Source organism: Tarenaya hassleriana, unplaced genomic scaffold (assembly GCF_000463585.1).
Source record: "Tarenaya hassleriana unplaced genomic scaffold, ASM46358v1 Cleome7, whole genome shotgun sequence".
Taxonomy (NCBI): domain Eukaryota; kingdom Viridiplantae; phylum Streptophyta; class Magnoliopsida; order Brassicales; family Cleomaceae; genus Tarenaya; species Tarenaya hassleriana.
In genome coordinates this window covers 3,587,333-3,601,648 of record NW_010969548.1, presented here as the reverse complement: position 1 = coordinate 3,601,648, position 14,316 = coordinate 3,587,333, and the positions used below count along the sequence as shown (strand labels likewise).

The 14,316-nt window shown below is 40.1% G+C and overlaps 5 protein-coding genes across 6 annotated transcripts; 3 read left to right on the top strand and 2 right to left on the bottom strand.

Annotated features, from left to right (window-relative positions):
* Positions 1–339: 339 nt before the first annotated feature.
* Positions 340–909, top strand: LOC104801166 (non-specific lipid-transfer protein 13). The gene is made up of 2 exons (XM_010524296.2): positions 340–698; positions 819–909. The coding sequence occupies exons 1-2, from the start codon at positions 352–354 to the stop codon at positions 835–837; spliced, it is 366 nt and encodes a 121-aa protein (XP_010522598.1). The 5' UTR covers positions 340–351; the 3' UTR covers positions 838–909.
* A 64-nt stretch (positions 910–973) lies between these two features.
* On the bottom strand, positions 974–3,584 carry LOC104801167 (pentatricopeptide repeat-containing protein At5g44230). The gene has a single exon (XM_010524297.1). The coding sequence runs from the start codon at positions 3,502–3,504 to the stop codon at positions 1,474–1,476; it is 2,031 nt and encodes a 676-aa protein (XP_010522599.1). The 5' UTR covers positions 3,505–3,584; the 3' UTR covers positions 974–1,473.
* Positions 3,585–4,548: 964 nt separating this feature from the next.
* Positions 4,549–8,079, top strand: LOC104801163 (ankyrin repeat-containing protein ITN1). Its single transcript, XM_010524293.1, has 7 exons — positions 4,549–4,749; positions 5,086–5,429; positions 5,992–6,184; positions 6,265–6,674; positions 6,755–7,110; positions 7,161–7,442; positions 7,666–8,079. The coding sequence occupies exons 1-7, from the start codon at positions 4,728–4,730 to the stop codon at positions 7,877–7,879; spliced, it is 1,821 nt and encodes a 606-aa protein (XP_010522595.1). The 5' UTR covers positions 4,549–4,727; the 3' UTR covers positions 7,880–8,079.
* A 1,188-nt stretch (positions 8,080–9,267) lies between these two features.
* On the top strand, positions 9,268–11,965 carry LOC104801162 (nuclear cap-binding protein subunit 2). Of its 2 annotated transcripts, none has more exons than XM_010524291.1 (9): positions 9,268–9,379; positions 9,500–9,539; positions 10,074–10,297; positions 10,437–10,575; positions 10,661–10,694; positions 10,865–10,975; positions 11,178–11,231; positions 11,321–11,427; positions 11,667–11,965. In XM_010524291.1, the coding sequence occupies exons 2-9, from the start codon at positions 9,522–9,524 to the stop codon at positions 11,727–11,729; spliced, it is 750 nt and encodes a 249-aa protein (XP_010522593.1). In that variant the 5' UTR covers positions 9,268–9,379; positions 9,500–9,521; the 3' UTR covers positions 11,730–11,965. The 2 variants fall into 2 exon arrangements, with proteins under 2 accessions (XP_010522593.1, XP_010522592.1); XM_010524290.1 differs by having other exon boundaries at positions 9,269–9,379; positions 11,178–11,234.
* A 125-nt stretch (positions 11,966–12,090) lies between these two features.
* On the bottom strand, positions 12,091–13,193 carry LOC104801161 (protein E6). The gene has a single exon (XM_010524289.1). The coding sequence runs from the start codon at positions 12,940–12,942 to the stop codon at positions 12,178–12,180; it is 765 nt and encodes a 254-aa protein (XP_010522591.1). The 5' UTR covers positions 12,943–13,193; the 3' UTR covers positions 12,091–12,177.
* Positions 13,194–14,316: the final 1,123 nt, after the last annotated feature.

The window sequence follows — 14,316 nt, the reverse complement described above, 5'->3', positions numbered from 1 at the left end:
CTAACGGCTATATCCCACGCTCTTTCATAGTCTAAACGGCGCCGTTTTAAGTTTCCCTTCATCAACTCAAACGACGTCGTTACCACCCCCCCCCCCAAACATTAAAACGGGGTCGTTTCGGATAATCTTTTTTTTTAATAATAATAAATAAATGAGAATAACCTCAGATCATGTGTGCATGAATATATATGCGTATCAGATTGTTCAACAAACAATGCAGAGCTCATGAAACGTTCGTGAGTTTTACACGGCAAACAAATTAACTGTAAGCTTACCAGGCATATTATATGTATATATATATAATCAAATGTACAAAAGAGAACACTCATTGACATATACGTGTATATATATATGGGTAAATGGGGAAGAACAGTGGCAATGATGACGATGATGATGATGATAATAGATGGGGAATCATTCGTACCGTTTTGCGAATACACGTACGAGTATTTTCCACCGTGCCTGCATTTCCTGACGGGGATATACCACAAGCCCAGCCGAAGGTGCTGTGCCCACATCGACAAGCTTAACAGGATCGCCAGACACAGAAAGGAGAACCCGAGGCTTCTCTGCCAATGCGTCCAGCTGATCACAAAAGGGAAGCAGCCTTCCATGCTGTCCGATCGGATTCAAGATCTCCCTTCCCTCTGCAACACCCGCCTCAGCTTCCCTATCTCCTCCAGCATGGATTGCTCCACGTAAGCCCTAATCCCATACATGTATATATATATATCTAAACTATCTTATCGAATTACATAATAAATTCAAAGAATATTTATATACGTATATCTTTTCCATTTGTGTGTTTTGATACGCAGGGTCCAAGATGGAGATTGAAGGTTATTACAAATAAAATCGATTAAAAGATTGGATCCTTTGTTTCACAAATTATGATTATACATATGTGTGTTTTATCATAATTGAGAAGATTCTACTATCCCGAGACATTTATTATTAATAATTCTTCTGTAAATAAAAACGCAACAATAGCAAAAGCAATATGGAGAGAATATTAGACACGTGGGCTCGCCACGTACAAATGTTGGCCCCAAAGCAGAAGGAAGACACGTCTACTGTGGTTGGGCTTAGAGATTATAATTGGGCTTAAATCTCCCGCTCATAGGCCCACTAACAGGCCCAGATCACCATTGACAAATTTCAGGTTCGTTTTCTATTCTTATAAAACGAAGTCGTTTCAACTCGAGGTTGAGTCTTCCATGTATGAATGAAGAAACTGCGTCACATCCTATCTTGACAGTCCACTGCGGTAAGAAACAGGACAGTGGACCAGCCGGATGTCCGAGTCACCGACAAAACTCCTTCCGGTTAAATAAGCTCTCTCGCCTCCAAATCACCGGAATATCGATAGAAGCTCTCGGATTTGCCCGTGCCCTTTTCTTTTTCCCCAAGTAATTCCACCGAGATGGCCCTTTCATTCATGTCTCCCATGTCAAAAACATCCAGACTCTGTTCTCACCAAAAATCACCACAAGAACAAGCTCCACTCCGGAAATGGTGGAACCTCATTTTGTCCCTCACTGTAATTTCCCTCCCTGTAACCTCTGATGCCAAACGCATAAACAAGTGACAATCTTCACATATCCTCAGGTTCTTCATGATCCTTATTGATGAATCACCGCCAGTTGTCTGCAATGAGAACGCCAAAGCCATCTTCTCGCTGTGCATTTCGAGTATACGCATCTTTTCGTCATCGTTCACATCATACGGTACAGAACTTAAATCCGGCCGGTACCCAATTGCTTTCAACCTCTCCAGGAGTTTCTCGAGTGTCTCTTTAATCTCATTGTACATTGGATGGGTCAAGTTGCTTGCAAAAAACTCGTGCATCTGACCTTTATTGTCTTCCACCCAGCTAGATGCCGGGTTCTTCTTCAGACCCTTTTCCCTGATCAGCTTCCTCACTCGCATAACACCATCCCAATCCCCAGCCGATGCGTACACATTAGAGAGCAAGATATAGTTCCCAATTGCATCAGGTTCGAGTTCAAACAGATGTTGAGCAGCGATATCGGCAACATCTGGATTGTTGTGGATCTTGCAGGCCCCGAGCAGTGCTCCCCATACAACACCGTGTTGCTCGATCGACATGGATTTGATCAGCTCAAGTGCTTCGTCTAGCCGTCCTGCACGGCCAAGAAGATCAACCATACATGTAGACAGATTAGCAGTGGGCTCAATACCCAAGGTTTCACGCATAGAAACAAATATCTGACGTCCCTGTTCCACAAGTCCCGTGTGACTGCAGGCCGTGAGCACGCCAATGAATGTTACATCGTTTGGCTTTATCGTGGTCTTTGTTACCATGTGATGGAATAAATCTATTGCAGCCTGAGCACGGCCATGCATAGCGAACCCCATGATCATAGAACTGTATGAGAAGACATTCTTTGCGTTCATCGACTCAAAAACCTTTAGAGCATCGTCTACTTTGCCGCATTTTGAGTACATGTCGATCAAAGCAGACCCAACAACGACATCGTGACTTGGATCAAACCCAGATTTCCGAGCAATGTCACGGACCCAATCGCCGTACTTGGTTGCTCCTAGCTGCGCACAGGCCGAGATTACGCCAACGAGAGTGACTTCATCGATTCCAATTCCTGAATCCTGCATTTTCCTGAAATATTCTAGAGCTTTCCAGGGTCTAGCATTCTGCGCAAATCCTGTCACCATTGCGGTCCAAGCAACCATGTCCTTCGCAACCAAGCCCTCGAATAGTTCATCGGCAGACACCATATCCCCAGCTCTCGCGTACGCAACAATGAGCTCGGTCCACGAGATCAAGTCTCGTTCCGGCATTTCGTCGAACACCTTACGCGCGCAATCTAGACATCCGCATCTCACGTACATATCTATCATGGTGTTGCCCACGTACAAGTCGGAAGCAAACTGACCAAGAATAATTGACTGCGCGTGAAACTGCTGACCCAAATTCACGTCGTTAACCAAACCGCAAGCTTTCAAAAGCGCCGAGAAGGTGAAAGAAACAGGTCTGATTCCTTCTTCCCTCATACGGCCATACATGGACACGGCTACAGCAAGCGAACCTTGCACTGCATACCCACGAATCACTGCAGTCCAGAGAAACGGGTTCCTGTACTGGACAGGCTCAATGATGCGGAGAGGGTACCGATCCATGGGCACGCCAAGCTTGGTAAGCGTGCGAACGAGCTTCGAGAGAACGTAGCAGCTTTGATCGAGACCTTTGCGAAAAACATGGCCGTGGACTTGCTTGACTTGACCGATTCCGATGCATTCATCAAGCGTAGAGATGAGCGATGATTCAAGAAGTTTGCTTTGGTTATTTATCTCGGAGAAAGGATCGCAAAAGTTGGCCGGTCTCGGTTGAAACTTTTGGCGAGGAAGGAAGCTTACCGGGCATGCAACTGTAGAGAATCTACGAGAAAGAGGTATCATAACAGCCGGCGACATCCTGGAACTCGCCGGAAACAATGGAAAATGGCTTCCACATATTATCCACATCGAACACTTAGCGCCGGCGATGCCATTTTTGATGAATCCGCCCTGCACTCAGTCATACCCGATCACTCCCCCTCTGTTGCTTTTCCCTGAAGAAGGCGGTTTTGACACAGGACAGGACTGGCCCTACTTATTGGGCTTACAAGGCTTTTTACGAAACAAGTGGACCAAAACATTGGGCCGAAGTCCAGTCTTAGGCCCACAACATATAGATCCATGAGACACGTGTCAGATTCGATACCCTGAAGAGGATACGAAATCTCATGTAACGCCGACACGCGGCGAAACATTAAACAGCGTAAAAGGATGTCCGTACGCAAGGGCGCGTGATATCACGTGCGAGGACAAAGGGGCGGTGAAGGTCACGTGGTGCGCGCGTGTGGAAGAGAAACCCAGAGTATATGTGTAGTATATTATCTCCAATGGATAAATGTATTGGACTTTTGTGAAATCTTTTCGGTACATGGAAAGTAATCTACGCTCTGATTTTATATAATATTTTTGTTTTTTGTTTTTTTTTGTCAAATATATAATATTTTTGTTGTAAACTATTTTTACATTTTTTGTCGCGATTGTCAGGAAATCTCGTAGGCCAGGGCTATTTTAAGAAATTGAAAAGGAGATTTGGACTAAGTAAATGATAAAAAAATATATATATTATCAATTCAAAAAGAAGAAGCCAAAGGAACTTAAAAAAAGAAATATTATTATTGTTATTGTTATAATTAGTATGTTAGATTATAAAAAAAAAAAGAAAAATAAAACAACAGAGGCGTTTGTGGACGGCGGAAGCACACGTGCCGGTCACCTGATAGTCGATGTGTGCCCCGTAAAAAAAAGTTATCTAACAAACAATTAATATTCAAAATTTTACGTTTTAAATTTTACTATTTTTATTTTATAAATATATTTCAATGTTATATTATTTCACGTTTCTATGTGTCCAACCGTATGTAATTTGGTAAGTGCGGGGCTGTGTCATGTGTGTATGTGCGTATATATTGTAAATTTAAAATCAGAATGATGGTTGAATGCTGACGTGGCAAACGTCTCAAATGGAAGACAACGAACCTATTCAAAAAAGAGCAAGCTGCTTTTCGTGCGATAATCGGATCTCAGACCCTCACGGTGGTGGTGCGGCGGTGACTCTGACCCTGTGCCGGTAATGACGCTTGTTTCAATGATGATCCCGGTTTGAATTCCGTCTCTTCTCGCTTCTCTCTATCATGGGATCCACAAACGAAGAAGGTGCGATTCTCGTTTTATTCGATCATTTTTTACGATTAGCGAAATCTATGTGGTTTCTAATGGAATTTGTAGAGGATTTTGACAATGTATTAGGAGAATTAGGCGATTTAGATTGTCTTCATTTTTTTTGTTTTGGTAGATTTGGATTAAGAAAGAAATGGCGGATTTCAGGTAGTTTTTGTGTTCAATTTTCCATTTTGAAATTAGGGTTACGGCTAAGGGTGTAATTTTGATTATGATATAGGAAAGGATGTAGAGATTTGAGCTACATTCTTTGTATTTTGATTGATTTTTTGTCGTATGATTTGAAAAAACAAAATGGGAATGTGATTTTACCAGAGGATCTCGAGAAGGGTCAAGGGAGTCCGATGACGAGTATTGTAAGTACTGTGGCGGATCTGTCGCCAACTCCCACCCCAAGAAAGACTCTGGTTCTGTCTAATTCAGGCAAAGCCTTATTGGTTTCCAACTCGAGCAAATCTCTAGGAGGGTCTAACTCAGGTAAGCGACTCGATCAGTCGATCAAGAAGAAGTATGTGAAGCAGGTCACAGGTCGCCACAATGACACCGAGCTTCACTTGGCGGCCAAACGTGGAGATGTGGCTGCTGTCAGGCAGATTCTCAGTGACATTGATTTCCAGATGATGAATACTTTTAACGAGGATGATTTTGACTCCGAGGTGAGAGGTTTTTTCACTCTCTCTTTACCATTGTGTCTCCTATCTGCATAAATGATGTGTGTCAGTGATGTTTTTCTGTGGAAATCATGTTCGGTTGCATTCATTAACACGAATTCTCTTTGACATCTTTCATGTTTGTCCGGATTATTAGTAGTCTAAAAATACGATATAAATCTCAAAGTCAAGTCTGATTAGGCAGTCTTTTTTGTGTAAAATAAGTTGGGGTAATATGAAAACTAATTTAAGCTTGGGCATAATCAGATTGCCTTCTAAATGGGGGTGTGTTATTGATATTCTTATATTGAATCCAGTTTGTCTATGTGAAGTAACACTGATTTTGCTCTTGTTATTCTTGGAATAAGAATATTAAAGGTTCGTAAAGAGAGAAGAGTCTCCTTTTGTTTTGGGTATATGGATTTGAATGTTCGATTAGCCTAAATACAAAAAAAAACAAATAAAAAACTAGTTCGACAAGGCAACTTCTATCTAAAACAGCACGATCCAAGATGAAAAATTAGTAGATTGTATTGATGATTTTTACTTTTTTTTGTTGGAAACCAAGGTAGCACAAATAAGAATAGCTGTGGTAAACGAGGTGAATGAGTTGGGAGAAACTCCTCTTTTCACAGCAGCCGAGAAGGGACACCTAGATGTTGTCAAGGAGTTATTGACATATACGACCAAAGAATCACTCATGTTGAAAAATCTGTCTGGATTTGACGCATTGCATATTGCTTGCAGTCAAGGTCACCAATGTAAGTGTCAATATGAAGACCCTTCAACATAATCTAGTTTCTTTTCTGTTTTTAAGTGAACAACAATTTTGGTGATGCAGCTATAGTCCAGGTATTGCTAGAGCATGACCCAAATCTGAGTAAAACAGTAGGACAATCAAATGCAACGCCACTTGTATCAGCGGCAACACGAGGGCATGCAGCAGTAGTAAATGAATTGCTTGCTAAAGACTCAAGCTTGCTAGAGATATCCAGATCAAATGGGAAGAATGCGCTTCATCTTGCCGCCCGTCAAGGGCATGTTGATATCGTGAGAACATTTCTTGACAAAGATCCACAACTTGCAAGACGAACAGACAAGAAAGGCCAGACATCGTTGCACATGGCGGTAAAAGGTGTTAGCAGTGAAGTAGTGAGGTTACTTCTTCAAGCTGATCCAGCCATTGTCATGCTCCCTGATAAATTCGGAAACACGGCATTACATGTGGCTACCAGAAAAAAGAGGGCAGAGGTAATTGATCACTCTTTTCATCATACATTCTCTTTATCATTTGCCCAATCAATTTTAACTTTTTTTTTTCATGTTTACAGATTGTGAATGAGCTTTTACTTCTTCCCGATACAAATGTAAATGTCCTAACACGAGACCACAAAACCGCCCTTGACATAGCTGAAGGCTTAACTCATTCAGAGGAAACAACAGAAATCAGAGACATATTATCCCGTTGTGGCGCCCTCAAAGCCAACGAACTCAACCAGCCTCGTGACGAGCTGAGGAAAACGGTAACGGAGATAAAAAAGGACGTCCATAGCCAACTCGAACAAACCCGAAAAACTAACAAAAACGTCGACGGGATCGCCAAGGAACTCCGTAAACTCCACCGAGCCGGAATCAACAATGCCACAAACTCAGTCACTGTCGTTGCAGTTCTATTCGCCACGGTTGCATCAACAATGCCACAAACTCAGTCACTGTCGTTGCAGTTCTATTCGCCACGGTTGCATGCCCAGCCATATTCACGGTGCCTGGAGGCGATGATGATAACGGAGTGGCTGTGATGGTTCACGCCACTTCGTTCAAGATATTCTTCATATTCAATGCTATTGCTCTCTTCACTTCGCTAGCTGTCGTGGTTGTACAGATCACCCTTGTAAGGGGAGAGACAAAATCCGAGAGACGGGTCGTGGAAGTGATCAACAAGCTTATGTGGCTCGCCTCTGTCTGCACGACTGTTGCATTCATCTCTTCTTCATACATAGTTGTCGGGAAACGCAATAGGTAAGTTAACAGGTGATCATTTCGATTTTTGGTTCAGTTTCGATTTGTAACTATTTAGTATTTATATTGAATTCGATTTAGTTTGGATTCTATTTGGTTTTTATTAACAAATACTATTTTTTATATAAAAAATTCGATTTTTCTATTATTTGTGTATCCAATTTTAGAAAAATTATACGCATTTGGTTTTTACATTAATGAACCGTATTACCCATCCTTATAGGTATGCGGCAGTGGTGATCACGGTCATCGGAACAGCAACAATGGTTGGAATTCTGAGTATAATGACTTACTACGTCGTGAAATCCAAGAGGATCCGGAAAGAGAGAAAGAAAGAGAAGAAGAAAAAGGCGAGGAGTGCTGGCAGTTCTTGGCATCATCACCATGGAAATCCATCAGAGACTGAGTCAGAAGTAAACCGGATTTACGCTATCTGAAATCGTTATGATATTCCCAAAAAAATCTGAGTTTCGAATATCTGTGAGGTGTGGTTTTCCTGGGAAAATTCTTGCTTGTGACGCAAGAAACATAGGAAAGTGAGAGAAAAAAAGAGGAAGAGGAAACCTATCGTTTTCTTCCTCTCAAACGGAACTTCAAGTGGAGAAAATAGTTGTTTGACATATGAAGGGGTAAAGAAAATAGAAACGTTTATTGGCAGATTGTTTATGATTCATATAAAAAAGAAAAAAAAAATATAATTTTGTTCTATAAGCATTGGTTTTTTATATATGTATATTATATATTCTTCACAACAATTATTATTTTTTATTTTTTATGGTCAATTAACATATTTATACTAATGTTAAATGGTGGATATAGATATAGTTTTTTTTTTTAACTCACTAGATCATGTTTTGTTACAATCTTATTCTATTCATAACTCAGAATATTTCCACAATTTTTTCAGGGAAACCCCCATGCGTTTGTCAAATTTGATATATATATATATATATATATATATGAAGATGGGTAATATTACTGAACATGTAAAGATAAAAATAATTAGTTTCGTTATTTGATAATCATAGCATATAAAATTATGTCCAAAAATGAAGTAATAGCACGGACGTTATAAACTCAACAATACATCACAAGTCAGAGTTGTCTTTTTATATATATATATATATATGTAATTACGATTTCAGTGAAAACCCTATAATAATTTAAAATTTGACAGAATTGAGGGGGTTTAATGTACTTAATATACCAATACTTTCGGGGAGATACTGATATTATCGACCTTCAAGGAGTTCATGATCTGTTGCCAATCATTAAATAATAATTCTTAATTATAAAAAATAATGGAATTAAAATTTAAATGGACGGCTTTGCATGGTATTTGACTACTCGGAAACTTGGTTTCGGGGCAATCGCCTAAATACCCCTTAAAATTCCCCTCGGCGCGTGCATTCTACGCGACTCTCACGTGTTCTCCCTGGATTTTTGTGGGCCTTTTATAAGGAGCCTGCCGTCTATTGGGTTTGAGCTTTTATCTACCAATGGCCCAGTATTTTACACATTTTTCTTATAATTTAGACCATTTAATATATACCTTTTTTGCTAGAATAATGTGAAAAAACCATATTTTCTGATATACATCGTTTTTCGTTTTTGGATTTTTGAAATTTATAATTTTTTGGTATGTTTTTTTAAAATCTTTGATTTGTTTGACTATCTAAAATAACTTAATTAAAAAAAAAGCGGATGTGGTCTTCCTCGTCGTACATATACCGATATACGTACTACGTAACGTAGACGGACAAATAATTTAAGAAAATGATATATTTTTTCACAATTGTTATTTTTATTTATTTATTTCTATAATATTTCTTTCCGTGTGCCAAGTTCCGGGTATCCTCCTGCTCCTCAGAAATTAGGGTTCTCGGAGGAAGAAGAAGAGAGAGGCTCTTCGACTCCTTTTTCTCACACTGATTCAGGTAAAAGTTTAACTCTTTCGATATCTCTCATCTCCCCTCTTGCCCCTTTGTTTGGTTTGGTTTGGTTCGGCACATCAAATGCGGACCTAATTGGAGCTCTCTATTCTCCGTTCGTTCCAGATTAGCTGATTTCCCGAGGGCAATGGCCTCTTTATTCAAGGTAAATGAGCTCCAACTTGGTTTTGTAGCGTTAGATGTTAGATTTTGCGGGGGTCGTAAGGGTTCTGTGAGAATTGCGGAACACATTCCTCGGTTTCTTTCGGACCGCATAGTAAATTTCAATTGCTTGTAGTACGAGCTGAAACTGTGCTTAAAACGTCGAGCGCTTGGTCTTTCGTTTATGTTGCAAGTCGATTTTTAACCTATTCCTTGCGCGCTTGCGGCGGAGTGATATATACATATACATCGTGGGCTCGGTGTGGAACATGCGTTTTCTGAATCTTGTATGAGGTTTCTATTCGATAGTCTTATCTTGTAAATTTATGTTGTTTTGGGTCTCGGATAGACATGGATTGAGTGATGTTGGAACCTACTGTCTGTCTTGCATTTCGTTTTTCTGGGTTTTTTTTCCCTAATTGCGTGAAGGATGGATTTCTCGTTTTGATTTCGTGCTAAGTCCGTTCAGGCAGTTCTTTGGTGATGTTTTTCTACTGGATTAATGTGAGAAGCCCTTACTATATCATTTTGTTACCAGGATCAAGTGAAGCTATCAGCCTATAGGGACAGGAGATTCCCAGGAACACAAGAAGAGTTCGAAGAGGCACTTCGGACATCTTCAACTGTTTACATCGGGAATATGTCTTTCTATACAACTGAAGAACAGGTTTACGAGCTTTTTTCCAGGGCTGGAGAAATAAAAAAGATAACCATGGGGTTGGATAAGAACACGAAAACACCCTGTGGCTTTTGTTTTGTCCTGTAAGTTTCATATCTCCTATCATGCTTTTTCCCTTTGTGCTTGGCCGCAAGTTAAAGTCTTAACAGCTTCAAATCTGTCACTCTGGGCGCATTAAACGATGGATGCTGATTTGCTGTCACCTGGGATATGTTTTATCAGGTTCTATTCCAGAGAGGACACAGAGGATGCAGTCAAATATATAAGTGGAACCATTCTGGATGACCGGCCTATTCGTGTGGACTTTGATTGGGGATTCCAAGAAGGTAGACAATGGGGTCGTGGTAAAAGCGGTGGACAGGTAGCTGCCATACCTGCTTGCTTAAGTCTTTCTGTGTTTGATCTGCTGTGCGTGTTTTCTGATCTAAATTTGAATTGTCTTGCAGGTTCGAGATGAATACCGTACAGATTATGATCCTGATATCCTTTCAGATGTCATATATCATTGTTTGTTTTTAGTTAATCGCATGATTCGTTTACTATTTTGCTCTCCATTTTTGAGGCACAATCATATGCATATTTGTGAATGAGATTGATCTCTCAGCAATAAATTACCAACATATCTTCGTTTGTCTTTAACACATCTATACGTAGAGGAGGTTATGGAAAATTAGTTCAGAAAGAACTAGAAGCACAGAGGCAGCTTGTTGATTATGGTGCTGGGTCATTGGGATCTTTTCCACCAGTCCTGCCATCGAACTGTAAGTTCTTATATTTAACGAGATAATCTTCCTTGGTTTTATACTTTTTTAACTCTGACAGATGATCGAAATGCGGAAAAATAATGAATATGAGGCCAGTGTCATCTGGAACTTCATCTATATACAATCTATGGATTTAGCTCTTTGGAGACCTTGATATGCATCTCGTCTTTCTAATCACTTTTGCATATTGGTCATCCAGACGGAAGGCACGGTGGAGGCCATGGCCATGGAGGTTCATATCGCCATGGTAGAGGTGGTATGTGTTCCCAGTTAACATATATAGTAACATCACTCACAATTTTGGTGTTCAAAATTCATTTGCTTGGTGTTATTTTATTGCAGATCACCATCGTAAACGATACAGAGACGATGATCGCTATGGACGGGAGCCCTCGAAAAGAACATCGGATCACGAATCTAGAAGAGACTCTGATCATGATATGAGACCGGTAATTAGTTATACGCTTCTCTTTTTTGCTATCAGCGCATTACGCACCGAGATGGATTGCGTCTCTGTTGTTCAAATCTCTTCCCCAACTTAGCTGTGGGATGATTTTAATCTCTACCAAAACCCTAAAGAAAACCAAAACCAGCAAGGGAACTCGATCAGAGTTGTTTTAACATACAATGCGACGTTATGAATATTTACTTTATGACATTTTTGGGTATTACCTGTCAATTTTCGTAGGAGAAAAACCCGAGATTTCGAGAGACGGAAGAGAAGATCTTAAGAACTTTTAAAAAAATTTAAGGTTGGGGAGCTTGAATTGTTCGTTTCCTCGTCTTATGGAGGATCAGTGTGCGGCCGAAGAAACATCTTTACGCACTGTTTGTCAGTCTGAACTCAAATCCAGTGCCAAGATATTTCTCTCTTGTCTGAATTTCTTATCTACAGTTATGTACAAGCAGTTCTGGTTACATGAACACTCTGACACTAAGCCCCCTTGTCAAAATTTAGACAAGAACAGAAATGAAATCATGTTCCATCGCACAAGGATTTTTTGAAGAACTTAGCTAGTAACGTATATATTATATGTATGTATTAGGGGAATAACGGTATAAGGTTTTTGCAGACTGAATTGGATTGAAATGAAAAGTACACAAGTGTGGACTGAAGAGTATAAAACCCAAAAGTATTTTAACTTAGAATGTGTTTTAAAATGACATGACACAATTACAAATACTTTGTGTATTTGTTCTTAAGGCATGGACTCCTCTGAACCCTCCAAGCTCTTGTAGTACTCTTCCATGGTCTCATATTCGTTCGTATGGTAGTTCTCCCGAGCATTCTCGTACCGGTTAGGGGTATTTTCGCCATTTTCAGGGTTTGGGTCGACGCCATAGTAGTACTTTCCATTCTCCATAAACCTCGTATCGCTCATCCCCTGTCTCTCTCCGCCGTACCCTCTCGCGTTTTCATTGTAATGGTTGCTCTTGTAGCTCATAGCAGTAGTACTGTAAGTATACCCATTGTTGTTGTTGCTGTTGTAACGGTACTCACCCTTTTGCCCATTTGTGTCTTCGGAATCATCGGAGCTTTCTTCCTCGTCAAACTCTTCACTTAACTTGTCGAGGTCGTAGTTTTCCACTTCCGATCTATCCGTCTTCCCATAACCTTTGTCCTGATCGAACTTTTCCATAAGCTTGTCAAATTCTTCATCCGTGGTGGTAGATGATGATGATGATGGTACTGGCCACGACTCTTTAGTCTGTGGAATCATCCCGGACCCTGGTCCAAAATGGCCATCTCCGGTTCGTCCACCCACTTGGACCGGACCGGGAGCCGGTGCCGGAGCCGGAGAAACATGGGTCGGTTTAGGATTTGGGCCCACGTCACTGTTAGCACCTAAGTGAGTGAACTTGCTAAAGAAGAGCTTCCCCTCTCTTGCGTTAACGTTGACACTGAAGCAAAAAAACGCCACGAGGAGGCAAAAACTATAATACCTCGCTACAAAGGAAGCCATCAAGAACAACAACAAACAAACAAACAAACAGGACGAAGGGTTCTAGGGTTTTGTATAGCTGTGGGTTTGAAATGTATTGGTGCGAGAGAGATGTGTGTGTGTGTGTATATATATATACACAGAGCTGTGAAAAATGAGCAAGGAATTGACCGACCAGACATGCGAGGATTGAGGAGAGACAATTACGGGTTCCCGAAAGAAGATGAAATTAAAGGCATATGATTCCACTATACTATTCCAGTATTTACGTATATGCCACTGTTTCGGTAGTTGAGTTAGTTAATATGAACATATATATATAGATGGATTGAGTGGAAGAATTGGTGGGTCTAATTGGGATGAGAAAAATCATTGAAAAGTCAGAGGGATGTGTTTGGGGCCCAAAGGACTATAAAGAGATATGAAGAAGATTTGAGAAGATTACGTAATATTTAGATTTGATTTTATTTCTATATTTTAGATATTTATATTTATTAAATAAGATATTTTATGATTTTGTTTCTGCTATAAATATTGTAATGTTACATGTTGAATAATGAGAAATCCAATGATTCTTCATCTCTTTCTCTATTATGGTATCAGAGCTTCGGTTTTTGTTCTAAATATTTTTTTTTATATCAACGATGTTCGTTGAATTCGAAAACGATGATGAAGATGACGATGATATACTAACTTCAATAGTATCATCACCTTGAGTATCGTCTTCCATTCATTTTTTTTTCCATTTTTTTCCGACGACGGTGTTTATCACTGTCAACCTTAGCCGATGTGCTTCTCTTTTTTTTTTCTGCCGACCTCATTGTCGTGCAACCCAACTCGCGCATATGCGCCGCACATCCGTGCCACATCAGCCTTTGAATCCGGCTTTTAACCTCTTCGATTGGAATACTCCGATCGTCGATCCATACATTTGCACCATCTTCTTTTTTTTCGGCTTTAGCCGCGTGCATTTGCACCATTTATTTTCTTTTTCCAGTATAGCCGCTAAACCATCGCGCCTTTTGCGCTGCCGACATTGCTGTCGCACAACCCCACAATACCGTGCATGTGCACCACGCTTCTGCTTCACCGGACTTTTTCAGATCCGCCAACAATCCACCGGTTCCTAGGTTCGATTGTCAAATCCCGTTATTTTCTGGAGAATTCAACCTCAAGCAGTTGTTTCTCATCTCCTTGAGTTTGAGGGGGCGTATAAAGAGATATGAAGAAGATTTGAGAAGATTAGTAATATTTAGATTTGATTTTATTTCTATATTTTAGATATTTATATTTATTAAATAAGATATTTTATGATTTTGTTTCTGCTATAAATATTGTAATGTTACATGTTGAATAATGAGAAATCCAATGATTCTCCATCTCTTTCTCTATTAT